Source organism: Oncorhynchus mykiss, chromosome 17, assembly GCF_057628025.1.
Source record: "Oncorhynchus mykiss isolate SJ-2025 chromosome 17, ASM5762802v1, whole genome shotgun sequence".
Classification (NCBI taxonomy): domain Eukaryota; kingdom Metazoa; phylum Chordata; class Actinopteri; order Salmoniformes; family Salmonidae; genus Oncorhynchus; species Oncorhynchus mykiss.
The window spans coordinates 64,850,537-64,872,529 of NC_143038.1; the positions used below are offsets into that span (position 1 = coordinate 64,850,537).

The 21,993-nt window shown below is 41.4% G+C and overlaps 1 protein-coding gene across 5 annotated transcripts; it reads right to left on the reverse strand.

Annotated features, from left to right (window-relative positions):
• Positions 1 to 360: 360 nt before the first annotated feature.
• On the reverse strand, positions 361 to 21,993 carry LOC110494695 (protein phosphatase 1H). Of its 5 annotated transcripts, none has more exons than XR_016488077.1 (10): positions 21,533 to 21,949; positions 9,158 to 9,275; positions 7,659 to 7,994; positions 7,226 to 7,338; positions 6,569 to 6,653; positions 6,053 to 6,171; positions 5,825 to 5,888; positions 4,288 to 4,409; positions 3,905 to 4,000; positions 361 to 2,050 (listed from the first exon to the last, which is right to left on the reverse strand). XR_016488077.1 is itself a non-coding variant. In XM_036950749.2 (10 exons), the coding sequence occupies exons 1-10, from the start codon at positions 21,790 to 21,792 to the stop codon at positions 1,870 to 1,872; spliced, it is 1,536 nt and encodes a 511-aa protein (XP_036806644.2). In that variant the 5' UTR covers positions 21,793 to 21,993; the 3' UTR covers positions 361 to 1,869. The 5 variants fall into 5 exon arrangements, 3 of the variants coding, with proteins under 3 accessions (XP_036806644.2, XP_036806646.2, XP_090062438.1); XR_016488076.1 differs by having other exon boundaries at positions 3,849 to 4,000; XM_036950749.2 differs by having other exon boundaries at positions 3,849 to 4,000; positions 4,302 to 4,409; positions 21,533 to 21,993.

The window sequence follows — 21,993 nt, forward strand, 5'->3', positions numbered from 1 at the left end:
ACAGTACTACAAAATATTCCTTATTTTTGTCATCTGGATTAAACATCTAAGTAATGATTATAATTAGCAACCCATCAAAATGAACATAAACTAGTGACCTAGTCATTTAATAAGTCAAAATGGTTTTCCTTTACCTTCCCTTTCCAGATTTAGAGGCCAGAGATCTCTGTATAATTGTAATGGATTGCACACATTTCTGAAATATTCAGGGTTTATTCCTGGACTGAATGGACATTATCTAACTGCTTTAGGCATTATTCCATAATTTACCAATTTATTAGTTCAACATACGGTTCACAATTACTGGGAGTATGTTCAAAGGATATGGGGAAATGGGTAAGGAACATAGTGTACTTCTTATTTTGGTATTAAAGGATAGAGAATAAAGTATCTCTTTATTATAAATAAAGCAATCATGTATGATACCGTTTTTAACCAAAGTTCTCAAAAGCTCTGGATTACGTACCTAGTGGCTACAGAGAGAAGTAAGACATTTGAGGGCATACATTTTTCTTCTAAACTTTTAACATGAGTGAAATGAAGTATTTGATATGAATGAGTTAACATATTAACATACAGGCCCTGGCTCACAATGTCCCTCGAGTGTTAGTAAGGCAGTCAAGTGAAATTGATCACATACCGACAAACAGATTCTCTACTACAAGTTGTCACTCCAGAAAATATAGAAGATTTCTCATCCATTGCATGATTTAATTGGAGCATAAAAGTGTGGATCTTTTAAATCTGGGATAAAATACTCAAACCGATACATTATATAGGATCACTTTGAGAGGAAAGAAAGCTTTGTTTCATTCAAATTCAAAACGACATTGCGCCTATATGCCAAAAGACTCTGATATTTGAGTTGGATAGAATTACATTACAACAGACTAATGTCACGAACATCTCATTCCAGCTTAGTCCTTTCTGAAACAAAAAAATACAATCTACTTTCTTGGTGACAACACTAACAATAAGAAACAAAAATATATCTCTAAACATACATCATTTAAGAAAAGCCATTGAATTCATAACCACTAAACAAACAGATTGTCTTAAAGTGCTTCAGGTTTCACATCTTCATAATCATTCACTGCTGCTTTGACATTGGACATTGAAACACTGCCACGGGACGGGTCACAGACTTTCCCCTCTTCATTCTCTGTGTCTTCCTCATCCCCATCCATGTTTCAGACGCATCTCCCGACCTTTGACATGGGGCTTACATAGATATTTTCTCACAGAGCTCCAATGCCTTCTGAGAAGTGGCGTCATTCCTACTTGAGGCTAGTCCCTCAACTGCTACCAGAGTCACGCTATCTGCGTTAAACAATATGCATGGCCATCTACCTCCACCTGTCATACTGTGCTCTACACAAGCCATAAATGTGATTATTTTACCAATTTAGCATGACATAAATCACATAAGCTAATAAGGAGATTTTACTCAGAAGGGCGAACCAAGCACTGCTATAAGATGATGGCCAAACCAACCCTGATGAAATGATCAGCCATTCAATTAGAGAGATTCAAATGTGAAACTACAGGGGCAGATGTCTGGTTAAGTAGCGATCATAAAGAGCAGGTTTCAGACATGGACATGTGTCAGTCGGGTAATGTTATTGAACACCGGTTACAGGAGTACCAAATATAAACAATAAGGAGAACCCGGTGGGTGAGTGTGTTGTTGTAGAAGCCAGGGGAATGGGCCGGTCAACATGTGTTAGCGCCGGCTCTCCAACCTGAGGCTTCCCTACAAGAGAGGTGTTTTCTTTCCCCCTCCCCCAGATTAGGGTAGGGGGGACGGAGTGACACTGGTCGGTCCTAGGGAATTAGTCCTCTCCTGGCGGGGTGGTGGGACAGGGCCTGTCATGTCTCTGTCTCTGTCTCGGGCCCCTCCGGTCCCGCAGGCCCCGCCGGTCCCGCCAAGGGGATCACATAACAAGTGATGTCGTCTCCTGAACCCAGCCTCTCATTGGGTAACCGCCAGCCCCTCTCTTTCAGGACCCCTCGCGACCGCATCAACAGGTCCTGGGCAGCCAGCGTGTATCTGGATGAGAAGAGTTGGGGTCAAAACATCGAAAAGTGCAATTTATTTGAAATTAGTATTTTTTTAATGTTCATGAATTGAATTTGCAATGCATCCCAACTATGTGTTATGTGAAGGTGTTTGTCAAAAAGGTATTGCCATTTCAAAAGTACCATAGTCATTTGTACAGGCTAGATACTGGCCTCTAGTGGAGATATCATTTAAATACTCCTCCTTTACTAACCAATATTCAGTCGTTTTTTTTCAAGGCTACCTGATTATTCAATATTTACCAGTGGAGGCTGCTGAGAGGAGGAGGGCTCATAATAATGTCTGGAACGAAGCCAATGGAATGGCATCAAACACCTGGAAACCATGTGTGTTTATACCATTCCACCTATTACCACGAGCCAGTCCTCCTCAATTAAGGTGCCACCAACCCCTTGTGATATCTACACCGTTTTAATTGGTAGCAACTGTAATAGTATGATTCACATCCTTCCATGACAAGGCAACCAGCCATTCTCTGCCTCAGGTCTGTCTCCCTGGCACCGCCGCCTTGGGCGGAGTTTACAAAATAAGAAGGGAAATGGGCATTCGGTAACGCAAGTAGTAGAGACGGCCTAGTCGTAGTTTGAGTAGTGAGTATTATTCATACAATGTTGACTGTGCTTACATAGTTATGCTACTGCTGAACTTCACGCATGGCTCTTACCCATATGACCACATGTCCTGGTATCGTTTCGCACTACCGCAATAACTTATTAGATTATAGTTCATAAATAAGGCATTGCCATATTCACATCAAGCTATTTATTGAAGCACTCATAGTTCTGAGTACCAAGGATGTTGTTATATGTGTCTCTGTGTTTGGTTAGTTTCTGAATGTGGCCCATCCAATCTTATGTTGACCTAGTCCAGATATGACTCAGTACTCATTTTCAGGTTTTAGCTGGCCTCTATAGGCCTATAGCTGTGGCATATTCTTAATTGAATTGGCCATTCATTCAGAGCCATTCATTGGCTCTGTTCTTGCCTGGCATCCCTGTGGTCCTTCAGACATCTCTGAATCAGTGCATAGTTCAATGCCTCTCAAAAGTGAAGTACATTGCAAGGATATTAATATTTATCTTACAAATGCAATGCAGCAATGTTTTGTCCTAGCTTTGTGTGTGTCCTTTACTACTCGCCTGGGGCAGCACCTGTCCGTTTTTAGGGACTCATTAGCTGACAACAGACAGGTGTGAACCACAGACAGGTATGAACCACAGATAGGTATGAACCACAGACGGTTGTGAACCACAGACGGGTGTGAACCACAGACGGGTGTGAACCACAGACGGGTGTGAACCACAGACGGGTGTGAACCACAGACGGGTGTGAACCACAGACGGGTGTGATCCACAGACAGCTATGAACCACAGACAGGTATGAACCACAGACAGGTATGAACCACAGACAGTTATGAACCGCAGACAGGTGTGAACCACAGACAGGTGTGCGGGCAGAGAGAAATGAAAACATTGGCATTCATATTATATTTTGATTTGGAGAGGGGGCAGCATCTACAAACTGGATTGAATAGTTTATTGTTCACTGCTCGGCGACGCAAACAGCGATCCTTCAATCAGAACCGTTTACCGATTACGGATGTAGCTTTGAACGTGAGACACATGCTGCTAGCAGGTACAGTCTTTGACCCGATACTTATCTCGAACGCAGTCGCTATGGAATACCCTTAGACCTCATCTTGTTAATGAATTCAATAATTAATCAAAGGTCTAATATTGCGTAGATTACAGACTAGAGATTACAGCACCTCACAGGATTAGTGGGCTCGCAGCAGGACAGGAAGCCTGAAACTGTGTCTGCTACCTCCCTGTCCGTGGTCACGTCCCACAGCCCATCTGTACCCATCACCAGCACGTCGTCAGGGCTGTGCTCGTACTCAGACATGTCGTACACTATCACCTGGAGGAGAAACGGGAGGGAAGGAGTGCAGGTCGAGTGTTAAACACGGCTGTAATAATAGGATAAATCATAGAGGCTTCCCATCTATCAATGAATTTGGATCAGATATCTTTGCTTTTCAGGATAATAAATAAAATACTGGACAATACATAGATTGATGAGCCAAAATAAAGTAAACTTAGGTCATTAGATGTCGGCCAAGATTTGGAACACACTAGGATGCTCCTAGACAAGTCTTGATCTTGCAGACGGTGGGAGATAAATGGTCCTAGACACAAACAGCATACCATCTCTTATTCACCTCTGGGCAGCAGGAGAGAAAGGGCTTGATGTAGATGTTGGAGTTGTACACCTTCAGGTCATGATCCCCTAGGCCACGTGTTACCCCAATGGTGGCCATGACACGGGCCTACACACACACACACACACACACACACACACACACACACTGTGAATAATGTGGGTTAGTGCCTGTGGATATGCTTAAATTTGAGAAAAATCCACTTATGAAGGATTAGTGACTCAGGAGCATTTATCTTTAACCACACAGCTAAAGACTGGGAGAGTTCAGTAACAACCATGAAATCCTCCCACACATACAGTGGAATGAACAACTAAAAATTATATCTTGCTATGTCTGTCCTGCAGGTGAACTGTCCTGCAGCGTAAACAAGGCAACAGTAAACATGTCGTCCCCTACGAATGATGCCGCCCCCCTTGGGCCAAATTAGATGTCACGTGTGACTAACACATTTCAGTACTTCAGTTAATTACTGTAGCTCCCGCCTTGGGCCAATCTGTGTAATTTTGTAAATGCCAGATCTTTATGGCAAGACGCATCATTCACCCAAGTTTAGTCAAAATTGGACCATTGCTGTCTGAGACATCGTGTGTGACGAACATACGAACGAACGGAGACAGATTCACAGTTCCCTCCCCGATTTCATCGTGGGGGACAATTAAGCTAAGCAGCTAAGCATTATTCCTTTCAGGGAAACATGACGAGGGCGGGAGGATAACCGCAACTCTACATGTGTTTGAAGACCCAGCTATACTTTAATGTACAGCCAATCCAATGTCCCATGACTTGGTCAGGAAAAATAATGTGGCTCTACCTACAGTAAGGTGGACCTTACAGCACCATATACCTACTGTCTCCTACCCATGGTAGACCTTACAGCACCATATATCTAATGTAAACCTACCCATGGTAGACCTTACAGCACCATATATCTAATGTAAACCTACCCATGGTAGACCTTACAGCACCATATACCTACTGTCTCCTACCCATGGTAGACCTTACAGCACCATATATCTAATGTAAACCTACCCATGGTAGACCTTACAGCACCATATACCTACTGTCTCCTACCCATGGTAGAACTTACAGCACCATATATCTAATGTAAACCTACCCATGGTAGACCTTACAGCACCATATATCTAATGTAAACCTACCCATGGTAGACCTTACAGCACCATATATCTAATGTAAACCTACCCATGGTAGACCTTACAGCACCATATATCTAATGTAAACCTACCCATGGTAGACCTTACAGCACCATATATCTAATGTAAACCTACCCATGGTAGACCTTACAGCACCATATATCTAATGTAAACCTACCCATGGTAGACCTTATAGCACCATATATCTAATGTAAACCTACCCATGGTAGACCTTACAGCACCATATATCTAATGTAAACCTACCCATGGTAGACCTTACAGCACCATATATCTAATGTAAACCTACCCATGGTAGACCTTACAGCACCATACATCTGATGTCCACCAGTACCCAGTACCCAGTTTCACCTTTTTGCCCTCTCCATATATGAGTGGGAACTTGAGGTCGTCTTCTACGATGGTTTTGTAAGCCCTGCAACAAATAGGATTACGGGTTAGGGATTAGCGATTCTATTCTTTCAACAAGTAGATTATTTTCCTGGTCAGGTTATGTTCTGTAAAAACTCCTGGCCCTAATCATAAAAATTACAATGGCCTGAAAAGTAACACACATGTTCGACCACAGCTGTCATTTACCAGCCGTTCATTGTGTGGTCCCTGAAGAGCATCTTCCTGCCCAGCTCCCTGTACTGGATCCTGCGAGGGAACTCCATGGGCGTGAATTCGTTCCCAAGCAGCTCCGGTCTCAGGAAGCCCTGCAGGGACACACAGAGCAGAGAAAACAGTGACAAAACTTTACATGACAAACTGTCATGTCAAATTGACTTGTCTTGTGACAAAATGGCTCATTGATTTCATATATTTTTAAGATGTGAATAGAGCAATAATCATCAGAGTTGTGGTAAATTCCAGTCAATTCAGAAAGTCAACCAAATTCCAATTCCACATTTTCCACATTGGATAGCACTGAAGTGAATTGGAGTTGGAATTGGAATTTCAGTTTACTTCCTGAATTGTCTGGATTTTAAATGGAATAGACCCCAACCCTGATTGGCTTGTAAAGTCTGAAAACATCTGACACACTTTAATTCATGAGTGAATCTCCCATTTAAATAAGTAATAAATAAATACATGTATTAATCCCGTCCTCACCAGATACTGCAGGCGCTGCCTCTCAGACTCTGGCGTGAACTCGTTGGACATGGGGATGACCTCACCGTTACGGATGATGATGGCTCTGTAGAGACAGAGGAAGAACCAAAGTAGAATGAATCATGATTCTATTTCTGTGGGAGGGACAATGACATACTGTATGATGACAAAGACAGACACCATAATGTGACCCCATATTAGGAGGACCCTCAAGACAGATAATGTGGTGTTAAGAGGGATGACACAGCATGAAGTCCAGGGATGTTACTGGATGATTATTGCCCCTAGACACTGATCTAAGGTCGGTTTAGACTAAGATTGACAAACAGTATACTGATCCTAGAACTGTGCCTATGGGCAAGTTCTACCAGGAGCTTACGGTTCACGATGAATGGTGTTGCAGTACAAAGAGTGGCCAACAGAGGTCGAAAAAACTGCTGTGTGACATTATTATGAGCATGACCAAAGGAAACCTCTTCGAATCAATGGCTATGGGCATCATGTTATCACTTCCTTTAAACTTTCAAACATTCAACTCTGCATTGAGTGACTGAAATCAAATACATTGAGTTGAATGTGTACAACAAGCAGGCCTGCAATACATCAGTCATTAGCCATTACGCATCCTGCTGCTATCAGTTTGATCTGTTGACCTACCTGCTGTCTCCTGCATTGGCAACGTAGAGCTTCCCCATCAAATGAATGGCAGCCAAGGCACAACAACCACCAGAGATGGTATAGGACATCTTCTCTTTCTCTATCAGTTCATCCTGTAATCAACAGAACAGGAACAGAAAACTAAAGGTCATTCATTCAATGGCTTGCAGAATGAAGTCAGTAGCACTTATTGCATTAAAGAGGTTATACTTAACTTGAGAGATAACGACTACCAAAAGATAAATAATCAGTGAATTCTGTGAAACCCATTTTGCTCACTAGCTACTGTATCTCGTCTCTAATGTGGTAAAACACTAGCCTCAGATGCCCAGGCTTCGCTGAGAGGAGATTTGGAAGAATGGTCTCGCGAGACTAGTAGAGCGCTATTTCACAAAGTAGGGTGATATGCTGTGAGCGTACACCTGTGTCTTACCATCTGTTTGAAGGCGTTTTCTATGACACCCATGATCAGACTCTCCAGACTGACAGCCTTCTCCATGTGGAAGCGGATGGAGGGATCAGAGATGGCGTCAGGTTTCTCTGGGTCCTGGGTGGCATTCGCCCCCTTCTTCACCGCCCCCTGGTAGGGGCTGCCATTATTGGCCAGGCAGATAGGGAGCGCCGCAGAGGGGTTCTCCAGCAGGTGGGAAATGTCCTCCAGTCTGTCTCTGATAAGGCGATGGAGGAGTTTGGACGCCATGATGGCACACCCTGAGCCGGCGTGGCCGTCAAACATGCCCCAATACTGCAGAGGGATTCCTGTCCCATCCTGGAAAACGTTTAAGTCAAATAAAGATCAAATCATATCAAACATGCATTTAGACATATCAATACAATTAGTCTGACAGTAAGAAAGGAGATAAATAGCCTGAAAAAATAACATTGGCCACATGGGTCTCTCTAACAAGTCTCTTGCAAGATTTTAACTCAATGAGAATTACAAGCTCAGTGAATGCCTAAAGGATTTCCAGTGTGGACATTTCTGTCAGAAAATAATTCTAACTTCATGACACCACATCATAGTAAATATGTTCACAATGACAGCAGTGACAGTGAATATCCCACTTGATTATATTCCCTTCCACAGGATTTCTTTATGCCGGTAAATCCCACTAACTAGATTTCCACCAAACCAGTGAATCTTACTTCTCACCATCTTCTTTTGCTCCTATGCCAAGAAGTAATAGTGTTAAGTATAGTGTAGTAGTGTATGTTCAGACGGTTAGGACATATCTAAGAGCCCAGTGCACAGAATGGACAGCAGCATGGAACTCTGTTAACCTCTTACTGGACTAGAGGAGGAGGGGCACACGAAGCAATTATGTAATTAATTAATGGGAGGGACAGAGGGGGAACAAGGAGAATAGAGGAGGGGGTTGGGAGGCCAGCAGAAGGACGGGAGCGATTGACCCGACATGACACAACCCTTTGAACAGCACTGCATCGACTGCTATACACTCTGCTGTGTAAATACATTTGAGAGATTATGGAGCCATCTCTTAGTGAGTGGGTTTTTGGCTTTGTGTGCTAGGGGCGGTTAGCTGCTCTACGGACCCACACAAAGCTGTTTCTAAATACAGTAGCATACATCGGTCAGTCTTAAGGAGATTGTCTTTGCTTTGCCAGGAAAAAAACCGAATCCCCAGCCACCCAATGCCGTCTGGTTCTTCAAAGTTTGGACTGGAGACATTTAAACAGACATGTTTGTTTTAGAGAGAGACCTGGGTGAACCTTGCTGTAGTATGTCACCAAGGGTCCAACCTTCACTATAGAGGCAGTAGTACATAGAATGCAGACATTTGACCAGGATGCGTGCATGCTTGGCCTACTCTCCTATTGTAGTGCTGTAGGCCTAGTTTATGGGCCGTCTACTAATATAATCAGAATTACTAGAACTAATGCTCAACATTCTATGACTTCAGGTAGTCTCACCCCATTGTCATCCAGCAGCGTGGAGTTGCTCTGTTTTTTGTCGCTCAGCTTCTTCAAGTAGAGCAGCTCACAGGACGCTTGGTCCTCATTTAGCATGCTCTTCCCAGCATTGATGGTCCTGGGGAGGGTGGGATGGTGGTAAAGAAGGTATGGGGATATTATAAATCCATGAGAAAATACATACACGTCTCATTGGTTCAGGAGCTGGATAGGCAAATCACCCAACCAAGGTGCATCTCAGATAAATCACTAATGAGAGCCTATCAGCGTGGCATGGTGGCATTTGTCATGGTGAGATAGTAATGTTATGATCTATGTAAAAACATAAAGTGGAACAGATAGTGCTGTAGGACTGGGATTAAGTGTTTTCATTACTGTCCTATGCTGCTTAACGATAATGGCTTTGTGCAGCATGACTTCATATTCTGACCATCTCAGCGGAATGGGGCTCAGTGGGCATGTGACTGTGCTTGCAGTATGTGGGAGTAGACACTGCAGTAGTCTGAGCAGAGGTGGAGTGTTTTTTAACTCATACTTGTATACTACTACCATAGTTAATATCATACTATCCATTCACATGTATCAGATACAGTATAGCCCCTTTAAGAATATTTGGCCACAGAGGACAGTTTCCAGCTCTCTCCCTTCACCTCAGATCACTGCAATGTTTACACTTTTCAGGACACTGAAATGGAATGAAGTCATGCATTACATTACAAAGCCATTATCCTTAGGGCTTTGTGATTCAGGAGAGGGGCTGCCAAAAGGTTTCACCCCTGTTGTACCGTTAAAGCTGAGAAATGATGATTCTCTGCCACTTCGGTGCGAGGATCCAACAGGGTCAAGCCACTTTTATAGCCTTTTCAGATTCAATTAGCGGTATTTAGAACCATGGGATTTAGCCGGATGGTATTGTGAAAATGTATTGCACAAATTGGAGCATAATCCTTAAAGTGTCCCTAACTATTACAGAGGTGGCCTAGCAGATAGACCATTGGGCCAGTAACTGAAAGGTCGCTAGTTCAAATCCCTGAGCCGACAAGGTGAAAACTCTGTCGATGGTCGCCATTGATAATGGCAGATCCTGGTCGTGACTCCACTCTCAGTGGGTGTCTCAGGGAGAGTTAGATTACACAAAAAAACACATATCCAATACACATTTGTACATCTGTGAAATAGGACAAATATAAGGGGCTGCAGGGTAGCCTAGTGGTTAGAGTGTTGGACTAGTAACCGGAAGGTTGCAAGTTCAAACCCCTGAGCTGACAAGGTACAAATCTCTCATTTTGCCCCTGAACAGGCAGTTAATCCACTGTTCCTAGGCCGTCATTGAAAATAAGAATTTGTTCTTAACTGACTTTCCTGGTTAAATAAAGGTAAAATAAATAGAAGCACCCACCAAATTATTAATAATGATGGACTAGGAGTAGTGTGAAGAAAGAGAGAGTCGTTTATACAGCTGTGCCCTTACCCCAGTCATACAGAGGAGAGATATTTCATCACCTGAGAGGATGGGTGATATCTAACCAACAGGTTTACAAGCTGGTCCATCATGTACATTAGCCACCTGTCTAGATCATGATGATGGTGGGCAGAGTCAAGATACTGACTTTCACCTTTTCACAATGGTCTTGCACTAAACAAGTTATAACTTTAAAAGCTTAGTTAAGCCTATACATCATATCCTTCAGAAATAATTCTTAAAGCTGAAATATGTCACTTTTTGGGTGACCTGACCAAATTCACATAGAAATGTGTGTTATAGCTCTGCCATTCTCATTGAAAGCAAGTCTAAGAAGCGGTAAATCTGTTCTATGTGCGCTATTTCTATGCTTCCTGTTCTTAAGTTTAGTTTTTGCGTCTTTTACTTTCGGTTTTGTACACTAGGTTTCAACAGCTGAAACTCCAATATTTTTGGTTATGGAAAATATACTTGCTTGTTTTGTCACAAACTGAAATTATGCAAATTATTAGAATTTTAGCAATCAGGAAATGGCAGATTGATTTTTGCATAGTACACCTTTAAGCAAATGTCTTGCTATATAAAGGTGGCAAAAGGGCTATGTCAAATTTGGCAAAATAAATGCAGGTAGAGGGAAACAGGTAGAGGGAAATGATCCTTTTTTGGTTTGATGTTCTGATATCAGTGTTCTAATATGAGGTAGAAACAGCAATGGCTGCCCAAATCATGATTATAAAAAGCCATCCAGTTTGTAATCAGTAAGCTGGCACCGTAGAGTAGTGGCCAGGGGAGCATTAGTCCTGATGACAGGGACATGAATTACAAGTCATCGGGGTCATGTCAACTTTGAGGCCAGGTCATGTTGTTCCATGTTTTACAACCAATGATGTATATAAACCCTGGATTGATGATGCTACGTATTGGACATTGAGAGGCTTTGAAGTCACCAGTCAGACATAGACACTTTTATTTAACTAGGCAAGTCAGTTAAGAACAAATTCTTATTTACAATGGCAACCTGACCCCGGCCAAACCCAGACAAATCTGGGCCAATTGTGTACCGCCCTATGTGACTCCCAATCACAGCCGGATGTGATACAGCCTGGATTTGAACCAGGGATCCAGCAATGCAGTGCCTTAGACCGCTGCTCCACTCGGGAGCAGTCCTCCATAGGAATGAATGAAATTCTTCAGTATTTCATTTACATGTTTCAAATGTTTAAGTATTTTTTTGTTGTAGAGGGGACAGTAACATTAGCAATCTTAAAAGATCTCAAACAATTATACTTTAAGGATGTTTTAATATTTTACATTTATTAAATGTTTATGTTTAGCTCACATAATATAAAGTATGCACTGAAGTGTCTGTAGTAGAGTAAATGTGGCCAAAAACTACATGAATAAATGCATTTCTGTATTTTTTACAATGTTGGAGGAGTGCCGATATATTCACGGTGGCTTCAACACAGCACCCCCTATCAGTCATCTAGTGCATTATATAAATAATTGTTTACAGCAACTGGTTTGTCAATATCATACATTGGGTTAGAGAGGCCTTGGTTTTTTTGCCTGCTGGATGCCAAAGTCCAGTCCTTTGTTTCGAGCTTGCAGCTTTTACAAAATGTTCACAAACATTTTACATCTCACCATTCATGGGATTTATTTTGTATGTCACATATGCAATATCTATTTCATTATAACTAATCTGGCAACCAAGGAATGTACTGTATGCCTACGAGTAAATAGACATTCATTTCAGTGAGTCCATTAAAGTGCAAGCCAGTCATTCCCTGGTCTTCATGATGTACAAAAACAAAACAATGAAGATCACGTTCTACTCAATTTGTGACATATTTTCCCATCAAGGCACAGTTTCAGTCATTGTAAACATGTGACTGAAATACTTTGTCTGCATTAAACAGAAGAACATCTGTTTGCTAACTCACGTAGGAGACCTTCAAAAGAGGAAGCCTCCAGTTCTACCAACTTCCTCATCAGTTGGGTAAGTTATTTTGTTGCTGATGAAAATCGTTCATTCCTTTTTTCTAAGTAATGATGACATACTGTAAATTTGTTGTATAATTCATCCTCTCAAGAGAATTTAGCATACATCACAAACCACAGTGATGATGATTACAATTCATTGAATCAAATCAAATCAAATGTTATTGGTTGCGCACACATATTTGCAGATGTTAGACGCAGGTGCGGCAAAATGCTTGTGTTTCTAGCTCCAACAGTGCAGTAATACCTAACAATACAAAACAATACACACGAAACCGGAATATAAATATATATGTGTATGATGGTGTGTTTAGACAGTATTGACAGTATATGAATAGAAAAGGTGTGTACAGCAGTAGTTATATTGGATGATCCTTGACTAGAATACAGTATATACATATGAAGTGGGTAAAACAGTATATATAAACATCATTAAAGTGACCAGTGTTCAATGATTATGTATATAGGGCAACAGTCTCTAAGGTGCAGCAGGGTTGAGTACGGGTGGTAGCCAACTAGTAACAGTCTCTAAGGTGCAGCAGGGTTGAGTACGGGTGGTAGCCAGCTAGTAACAGTGACTTAGGTGCAGCAGGGTTGAGTACGGGTGGTAGCCAGCTAGTAACAGTCTCTAAGGTGCAGCAGGATGAGTACGGGTGGTAGCCAGCTAGTAACAGTGACTAAGGTGCAGCAGGGTTGAGTACGGGTGGTAGCCAGCTAGTAACAGTGACTAAGGTGCAGCATGATTGGGTACGGGTGGTAGCCAGCTAGTAACATTCTCTAAGGTGCAGCAGGCTTGGTACGGGTGGTAGCCAGCTAGTAACATTCTCTAAGGTGCAGCAGGCTTGGTACGGGTGGTAGCCAGCTAGTAACCGTGACTGAGGTGCAGCAGGATTGAGTACAGGTGGTAGCCAAGTAGTAACATTGACTAAGGTGCAGCAGGGTTGAGTACGGGTGGTAGCATGCTAGTAACAGTGACTGAAGTTAAGGGCAGAGTACTGGGCAGAAGCCAACTAGTGGTGACTATTTAACAGTCAGATGGCCTGGAGATAGAAGCTGTTTTTCAGTCTCTCGGTCCAAGCTTTGATAAAACTGCACTGTCTACTCCTTCTAGATGGTAGTGTGGTGAACAGGTCATGGCTTGGGTGGCTGATGTCCTTGATGATCTTCTTAGCCTACCTGTGACACCGGGTACTGGAGGGCAGGCAGTGTGCCCCGGTGATGCGTTGGGCAGACCGCGCCACCCTCTGGAGAGCCCTGCGGCTGTGGACATTGCAATTTCTGTACTAGGCGGTGATACAGCCCGACAGGATACTCTCAATTGTGCATCTGTAGAAGTTTGTGTGGGTCTTAGGGGCCAAGCCAAATATCTTCAGCCTCCTGAGGCTGAAGAGGCACAGTTGCGCCTTCTTCACCACACTGGCTGTGTGAATGGACCATTTTAGGTCGTCAGTGATGTGCATGCTGAGGAACTTAAAGCTTTTCACCAGCTCCACTGCGGGCGGCCCTGTTGATGTGGATGGGAGAATGCTCTCTCTGCTACTTCCTGAAGTTCAAGATCAGCTCCTTCATTTTGTTACATTGAGGGAGAGGTTATTAACCATTGCACTGCCTCATGTTTGACTTCATCTCATGACAAAAATGAGAAAGAGTCACATTTCATTAACAAAGTGAACTTGGTGGTCAAAATAACTCTGATTCTAACTTAATTCATAATCAGTTTTCTAAGAAAGCCATACAAGTTTATCACCAGAAGTCAAGATGATCTCTTCCTGCCTGAGGTGCCTGTGGTTTCCTGTCACAGTTCCTCAAGCATGCAGTGAGTTGTTGTAGTGTAGGAGGACCTGCATGACAATGGCCTCCAAACTTCTCAAACTATTCAAGTTCTCAGAAGAAAATATAGTAGTAAAACAGTTTATTCAAGTTGATGTATTATCTTATGAACACGTGATAGTTGATCTGATATTACATTTGGAGGTGGTAAACTGTTCGCTCTATTACACTGAGAATGAGATAAGGAGGGTGGTATAAAATATATTGAGCGGAAATATGGTAATAGAATAGTCAAAACCTTGTACTTACAAGGTTCTATAATTATATACTGAACAAAAACATGCATGCAACATGAAACAATTTCAAAGATGTTACTGAGTTACAATTCAAATAAGGAAATCAGTCAATTTAAATAAATTCATTAGGCCCTAATCTATGTATTTTACATGACTGGGCAGGGGCGCAGTCAGGGGTGGGCATAGCCGAATGTGGAGGGCCTGGGCTGGCGTGGTTACACGGTTTCTGTGGTTGTGAAGCACTGTCTTATTCTCTAATACGACGTTGGAGGCAGCTTATGGTAGATAAATTAACATTACATTCTCTGGCAACAGCTCTGGTGGACATTCCTGCAGTCAGCATGCCAATTGCACGCTCCCTCAAAACTTGAGCCATCTGTGGCATTGTGTTGTGTGACAAAACGGCACATTTTAAATTGTCCCCAGCACAAGGTGAACCTGAGTAATGATCATGATATTTAATCAGCATCTTGATATGTAACACTAATGGATTATATTGGGAAAGTTTAAATGCTCACATACAGGGACGTAAAGATGTTCATGCACAGAATTTGAGAGAAATAAGCTTTGTGAGTATGGAACATTTCTGGGATTATTTATTTCAGCTAATAAAACATGAGACCAACATTTTACATGTTGCATTTATATTTTTGTTCAGTATATATAACGATTGAACTTTCAAAAGTAGTTTACAGGTAGAAACATCTGAAAAGTAAACACACAAACATTTAGACTTTGAGGTCTTGTTTAGGTAGTGTTCACAGCCTATTTGTTTTAGGCAGTGTTCACAGACTATTTGGTTTAGGCAGTGTTCACAGCCTTTTTGTTTTAGGCAGTGTTCACAGACTTGTTGGGCGATTTGTAAATTGTGCTTCTGTAACGATATTCGTCGTCGCAAGATGAGGAATCATCGGACCAAAGCGCAGAGTGGTAAGTGTTCATGCTTTCTTTATTAAAACTGAACACGATAACAAAAATAAACAAGAGCATAACCAAAACAGTACTGTACGGTGCAAACACTAAACAGAAATTAACTACCCACAAAAACCCTGTGGGAAAAGCTACCTAAGTATGGTTCCCAATCAGAGACAACGATAGACAGTTGTCCCTGATTGAGAACCATACCCGGCCAAACAAAGAAATACAAAAACATAGAAAAAGGAACATAGAATGCCCACCCAAATCACACCCTGACCAAACCAAAATAGAGACATTAAAAGCTCTAAGGTCAGGGCGTGACAGCTTCTAATATAATTTGACTGGAGGCTTTTAAAGTGGAATGTAATGGAAGGTAGTTCCGGGTTACAGATAATTGATGCCAAGCTCACTGAGATGGATTGCTACTGTATGAGTAATTCAAAAGGCTTCTGAGCTCCAGCATGCCAACTTTGAAAAAAGCTAGAGACGTCCTTTGAATTCCTGTACAGTAAGCCTTACTGTGACTCTCTGTTCCCACCTAAAAGCTTTCACAGACAGATCACAGATCTGTTGTTTGCTAATTGTTTATACTGTGAGGCAACTGCTTTGAGGAAGTGTTGTGTGTGAATGCACTCTGGGTATGCACCCAATGTGAAAATATTGACACAGTATGCAATATAATGGCTCCAAACATTTCCAAGGCTGGAAAAGCATTGGTAGTTGTCTGGTTTGCCATAGGTGTCAAAATTTAACAATATAATCAACTGTACTGCAATGATGAACATCAGCACACTGGCCACAGTCGTGCTGTTTAACATTTATCTCAGCCTCACTCAGTGAATCAGTGAAGGATCTGTCAACTGATGCCACGAGGAGATTACATTGACATTATCATTTAGCAAACGCTCTTATCCAGAGCGACTTACAATAAGTGCATTCAAATGAGGGGCCATTAACAATTGCATAACATGCATCAAATCCAAAGGCAGAAACCACAGTAGTCTGTGTGACATGGTTACGTGCCATTCCATAAGGGATCTAAGTAAGACAAAGATATAGTAAGTGTCAGGAGCCGGAGGAGATGGGAGGGGAGGGACTCTCTGGAGTCTAAAGTTGCTGGAGGCCAGAGTGCTTTCAGTCTGAAGAGATTGTTCTTTAGTCTGCTGTCCTGACCGTAGTGAAGACGAGGTCATTAATGTAGAGGACAGAAAATAATTGTGACTGGATGCAAATTCTGATATCAAAATGACCACATCTGAACTTACATTGTTAAGTTTGACCAGCTGGAGCGTCCATAGTCCATCTTCACTGTGTGCTCATTGTTTCCACCCTGTCCTGACTAGATTGATTTGGACTGCACTTTAAAAAACAGCATGGAGGTTATATATGGACTTAGTAATGATCATCGGTACAGAGGGAGCAGCTAAATTCTTCTCCATTCTAAAATGGCTGTGTCAAACTAAATACACACTTTTAATGCCACTAATTTAGCTGTTGCAGTTTGATGAAATAATACATCCAATCTATGTGCAGTTCAAGTCAGAAGTTTACATACACCTTAGCCAAATACATTAAAACTCAGTTTTTCACAATTCCTGACATTTAATAAAAATAAAAATTCCCTGTCTTAGGTCATTTAGGATCACCACTTTATTTTAAGTATGTGAAATGTCAGAATAATAGTAGAGGGATGATTTATTTCAGCTTTAATTTCTTTCATCACATTCCCAGTGGGTCAGAAGTTTACATACACTCAATCAGTATTTGGTAGTAAGTATTGTCTTTAAATTGTTTAACTTGGGTCAAATGTTTTGGGTAGCATTCTACAAGCTTCCCACAATATGTTGGATGAATTTTGGCCCATTCCTCCTGACAGAGCTGGTGTAACTGAGTCAGGTTTGTAGGCCTCCTTGCTCACACACGCTTTTTCAGTTCTGCCCACACATTTTCTATAGGATTGAGGTCAGGGCTTTGTGATGGCCACTCCAATACCTTGACTCTGTTGTCCTTAAGACATTTTGCCACAACTTTGGAAGTATGCTTGGGGTCATTGTCCATTTGGAAGATCAATTTGCGACCAAACTTTAACTTCCTGACTGATGTCATGAGATGTTGCTTCAAAATATCCACATCATTTTGCTTGATCATGTTGCCATCTATGTTGGGAAGTGCAGCAGTCCCTCCTGCAGCAAAGCACCCCCACAACATGAAGCTGCCAACCCCGTGCTTCACAGTTGGGATGGTGTTCTTCGGCTTGCAAGCCTCCCCATTTTTCCTCCAAACATAACGATGGTCATTATGGCCAAACAGTTCTATTTTGGTTTCATCAGACCAGAGGACATTTCTCCAAAAAGTACAATCTATGTCCTCATGTGCAGTTGCAAACCGTAGTCTGGCTTTTTTAGGGCGGTTTTGGAGCAGTGGCTTCTTCCTTGCGGAGCGGCCTCTCAGGTTATGTCGATATGGGACCCGTTTTACTGTGGATATAGACTTTTATACCTGTTTCCTCCAGCATCTTACAAGGTCATTTACTGTTGTTCTGGGATTGATTTGCACTTTTCACACCAAAGTATGTTCATCTCTAGGAGACAGAACGCATCTCCTTCCTGAGCGGTATGAGGGCTGCGTGGTTTGTATAGATGAACATGGTACTTTCAGGCATTTAGAAATTGCTCCCAAGGATGAACCAGACTTGTTGAGGTCTACAATTTATTTTCTGATGGCTTGGCTGAGTTCTTTTGATTTTCCCATAATGTCAAGCAAAGGGGCACTGAGTTTGAAGGTAGGCCTTGAAATACATCCACAGGTACACCTCCAATTGACTCAAATGATGTCAATTGGCCTATCAGAAGCTTCTAAAGCCATGACATAATTTTCTGGAATTTTCCAAGCTGTTTAAAGGCACAGTCAACTTAGTGTATGTAAACTTCTGACCCACTGGAATTGTGATACAGTGAATTATAAGTGAAATAATCTGTCTGTAAACAATTGTTGTAAAAATGACTTGTGTCATGCACAAAGTAGATGCCCTAACCGACTTGCCAAAACCATAGTTTGTTAACAAGAAATTTGTGGAGTGGTTGAAAAACCTATTGTACTTAATTAGCAAATAGTATATTTACATTTTTTTTAATGACTATTACTAACAACAACAGATTAGGGCTGGGCAGTAAACCATATTTTACTATATATCGGTATTGATGCAAGGACCAGTTTTGGATTTAACTTTACCTTCTATAATGGTATTTCAATGTTTGGTTTGTTAAATGTGATATGCCACTATGGCGCGTGTAATAACTGTTTTTATAGTTTTCTCTGTTTGCTACTTGAGTCATCTCTCTCCCTCTCGTCCTGCATGCCGCTTCCCCATGCGTTTCCGACACCAAGCCTTGCCTCTTGTTACTCAAGCCGTGCCATTCACTCTGTCTGCACGGTCAGATGCAACAAAATGTTGGTGACAACGATGCAGATTTCCACTTTGCATCTTAATATAAATCCACAAGTGTTCTATAATTACACTATTAGTTTGTGTATCTAACTGTCTGCAAACAGTTAGTTTGTCTTTTCTTAGTAAGTTGTGACTAAAATAAATTGTGTTGGCTGATAAATGCTAATCGCTAGTTAGCTGGCTATCAAGCTAGCTAAATGTACAAAGAGTCCGGGCAAAGGTAGCTAGCTAATACAGCCTGGTATTTGTGCTGGTGTAGGTCTAGATCAGCATGTTGTTTGTGCAACGGTATATTTTAAATCAGAGAGGAATAGAGCTCGCCAGCTTGTAGTCCTAAAAGCTGGAAATAAGTTACCTTTGTTTTTTTCAGCCATTCCTATGGGGGGAAATTAATGGGGATAAATGCTGAAAATAAGGTCTGAGGTTAACACAGGCTTAGGAGAGCTTATGCTGTATGTTTTGTTTGTGTGAGATAATATATGCCAGTCAACATTACCTTTATGAATTATAAAGGTCTATAGTGGAAGCATGAATATGTTAGCTAGCGCTAGCTAGTTTCATGTTTTATTAGTTGTATGTATGGGACACACATGGTATACACGGCTCTAAATTAACTTTTTTCATTGGTAGCACAGGTGCTCCTAACTTTAAAAAGTAAGAAGCACCAGACAAAATATTGGAGCACCAGATTGCATTTATTTATTTTTTAATGCAAATGACTGTCCTATCATTCTTAATTGTCATCAGTTGATACTTTGATGATGTAGAACACATCACTAGAGAGTGGGCAAGACAAAATAATTCAAATAACTTTTAATAATTGTATTGAAAAGTGCAACAACAAACTGCAAACATATTTACATAGGTGATTCGTTTTGGACAAACAAATGTAATATACAAAACAGAACATTTGTAGCATTGTGATTGGTTATGATTGGTAAACAATGTATCAGCCTGTCTTGCTTGAGCAGTGAAGAGAGGAGTGTTTTTGTTACACATTTTGTTCTTTATTGGATCATTTTTTGGGTGCTCCCAAAATAAAAGTAGTGGTCGCACAGCAACATTTTAAGTCGCATGTGCCACCAAATTGGAAGCACTTCAGAGTCCTGGGTATACACCTTCCAACAAAATGCTTACGTGCTGGTTCTTGACAATGCAAAAACAAGCTAGCTACATGAAGAGAAAACATGTCATGTAACATCTAATTAGGGTCCCCTGGGAAACACTGAGCAACACAAAAATTCCTCCCTGGCTTTTTCATCAAACAACACTGTATTCAAAGTGCTGCCCACTATATTCCAACTATAGAATTAAAATAATCATTCTATTTCCATGATTTTAACAGTTCAACAATGAATTAGGCCTAGCTTTTTCTACCCACATCACACAGCCCTGTGTGGCACCGTGTGGAAATTATAACAAGTGCAGGAAATGCAGACATTGATGAAAATGCTGAAAATGTATTTGGGTTGAAGTTGGATTGAACAGTATAAAACAATCAGAATGGCTAAAATCACTTATAATTTAACTGTTGCCACCCTGGGGTCATGAACTACTTATAAAAACGATTTTGAACTTTTATTATTCAAAAACATAAAATAATGTCAAATACCATCACAAATGTGAAAAATATTTTGTCCATATCGCCTAGCCCTACAAAAGATTAAACACATTGTGGCCAAGGGATCTGTGGATAAATAACATTTAGAGGGTGTAATACAATACAATGTAACATTATTCTTCTACAATTTATGTTCTTCACCCTGGGCAACATGGGCCTGGGAGGTTTACAGGTATCCACAGTACTCCACCAATTATACATTTTTCAACTCCCTATTTCTTGTACTCTTGTAATGTGCAGAATTGCAGGAAATTTGATGAAAAGAGTAACATTTTCTCTCCGATGCCAAAGGCCCTTTCCAAGGCCCAAGATTTGGTTCGTCTGGCCATGTACTGGCAAAGTCATTGCAAAACTAAAGCAAAAGAACCGTGAAAAAAAAACTGAACTATGCGAATTATTGAATCTTTATGAAAGAGACCAAACGTATTTTGACAAGTTCAAGTAGTATAGTAGTACACAGTCCATCCATATCCTTCAAGATTTATATTATTTGTTGTCCAATTAAGAAAGAAACGGTTTATAATAAATCATTATTGACGTGCACAAATGATCATAGACTACGTTTTTGTTTATCCTACATTTTGCGAGATCCTATTAATCACAAGATCCCCAAAAATATTGAACTGCAACATCTGTAGCAGTTCATTGTGTGTTACACTGTTTCATAGTAACCAGACAGTGGCTGCTACAGCATCAGTTTCAGCAGCAGCAGAAGGCTGTGTGCTATTTGGTGAATTTGCAATAGCAACACCGTGTCCGTATTCGCCACACACCGTTAATTGCGTTCTCTACTGCTACACTAAAACGCGTTTATTGTCAACACTGCATATGAATGACCAGTCGAGAAACCACTCACTCTGCGTATCCTGTCCGCCAGGGAAGCCTGCTGTCCCTCTTCAAAGTCAGCACAGGTCGAGATGCATGTTCTGTCGAGTATTGAAGAAGCTCCGATGTAAGGTCCAGAAACTCGGGTCGACCGTAAGGGAACAGTGGAGGCAGACCGTCCTGGTGACAGTTCTGGTGATGAACGTTCCCGGATCCGTGGTGCTGGTGATGACCGTGGGGTATCATTCCTCCCACCAGCGTGGACATCGCATTTTTTACTTTACTTATCATTGCGGTGGGAATAATAACCTAACCCGACACATAAATTAATTAATAACCCAATACTAACGTAGCGAAGAACAAAATGATCCAATGACTATAAACAGCATTTCAGGAAGCGATCGTTTCCGGCCTCATGTGACGTTTGACAGGCACTGTTTTCCTCACTGAAAATATAGCCTACCCCTTACACACTCAGTGCATAAAATAACC

Bases quoted from the DNA above. Each gene is read 5' to 3' on its own strand.
- LOC110494695 (XM_036950749.2), bottom strand. From the start codon at position 21,792: ATGATAAGTAAAGTAAAAAATGCGATGTCCACGCTGGTGGGAGGAATG. The intron at 6,654-7,225 runs GTAGGTCAACAG...CTGTCTCTACAG, and splicing joins GCCAATGCAGGAGACAGCAG to AGCCATCATCATCCGTAACG. The intron at 4,410-5,824 runs GTGAAACTGGGT...GTGTGTGTGTAG, and splicing joins TATATGGAGAGGGCAAAAAG to GCCCGTGTCATGGCCACCAT.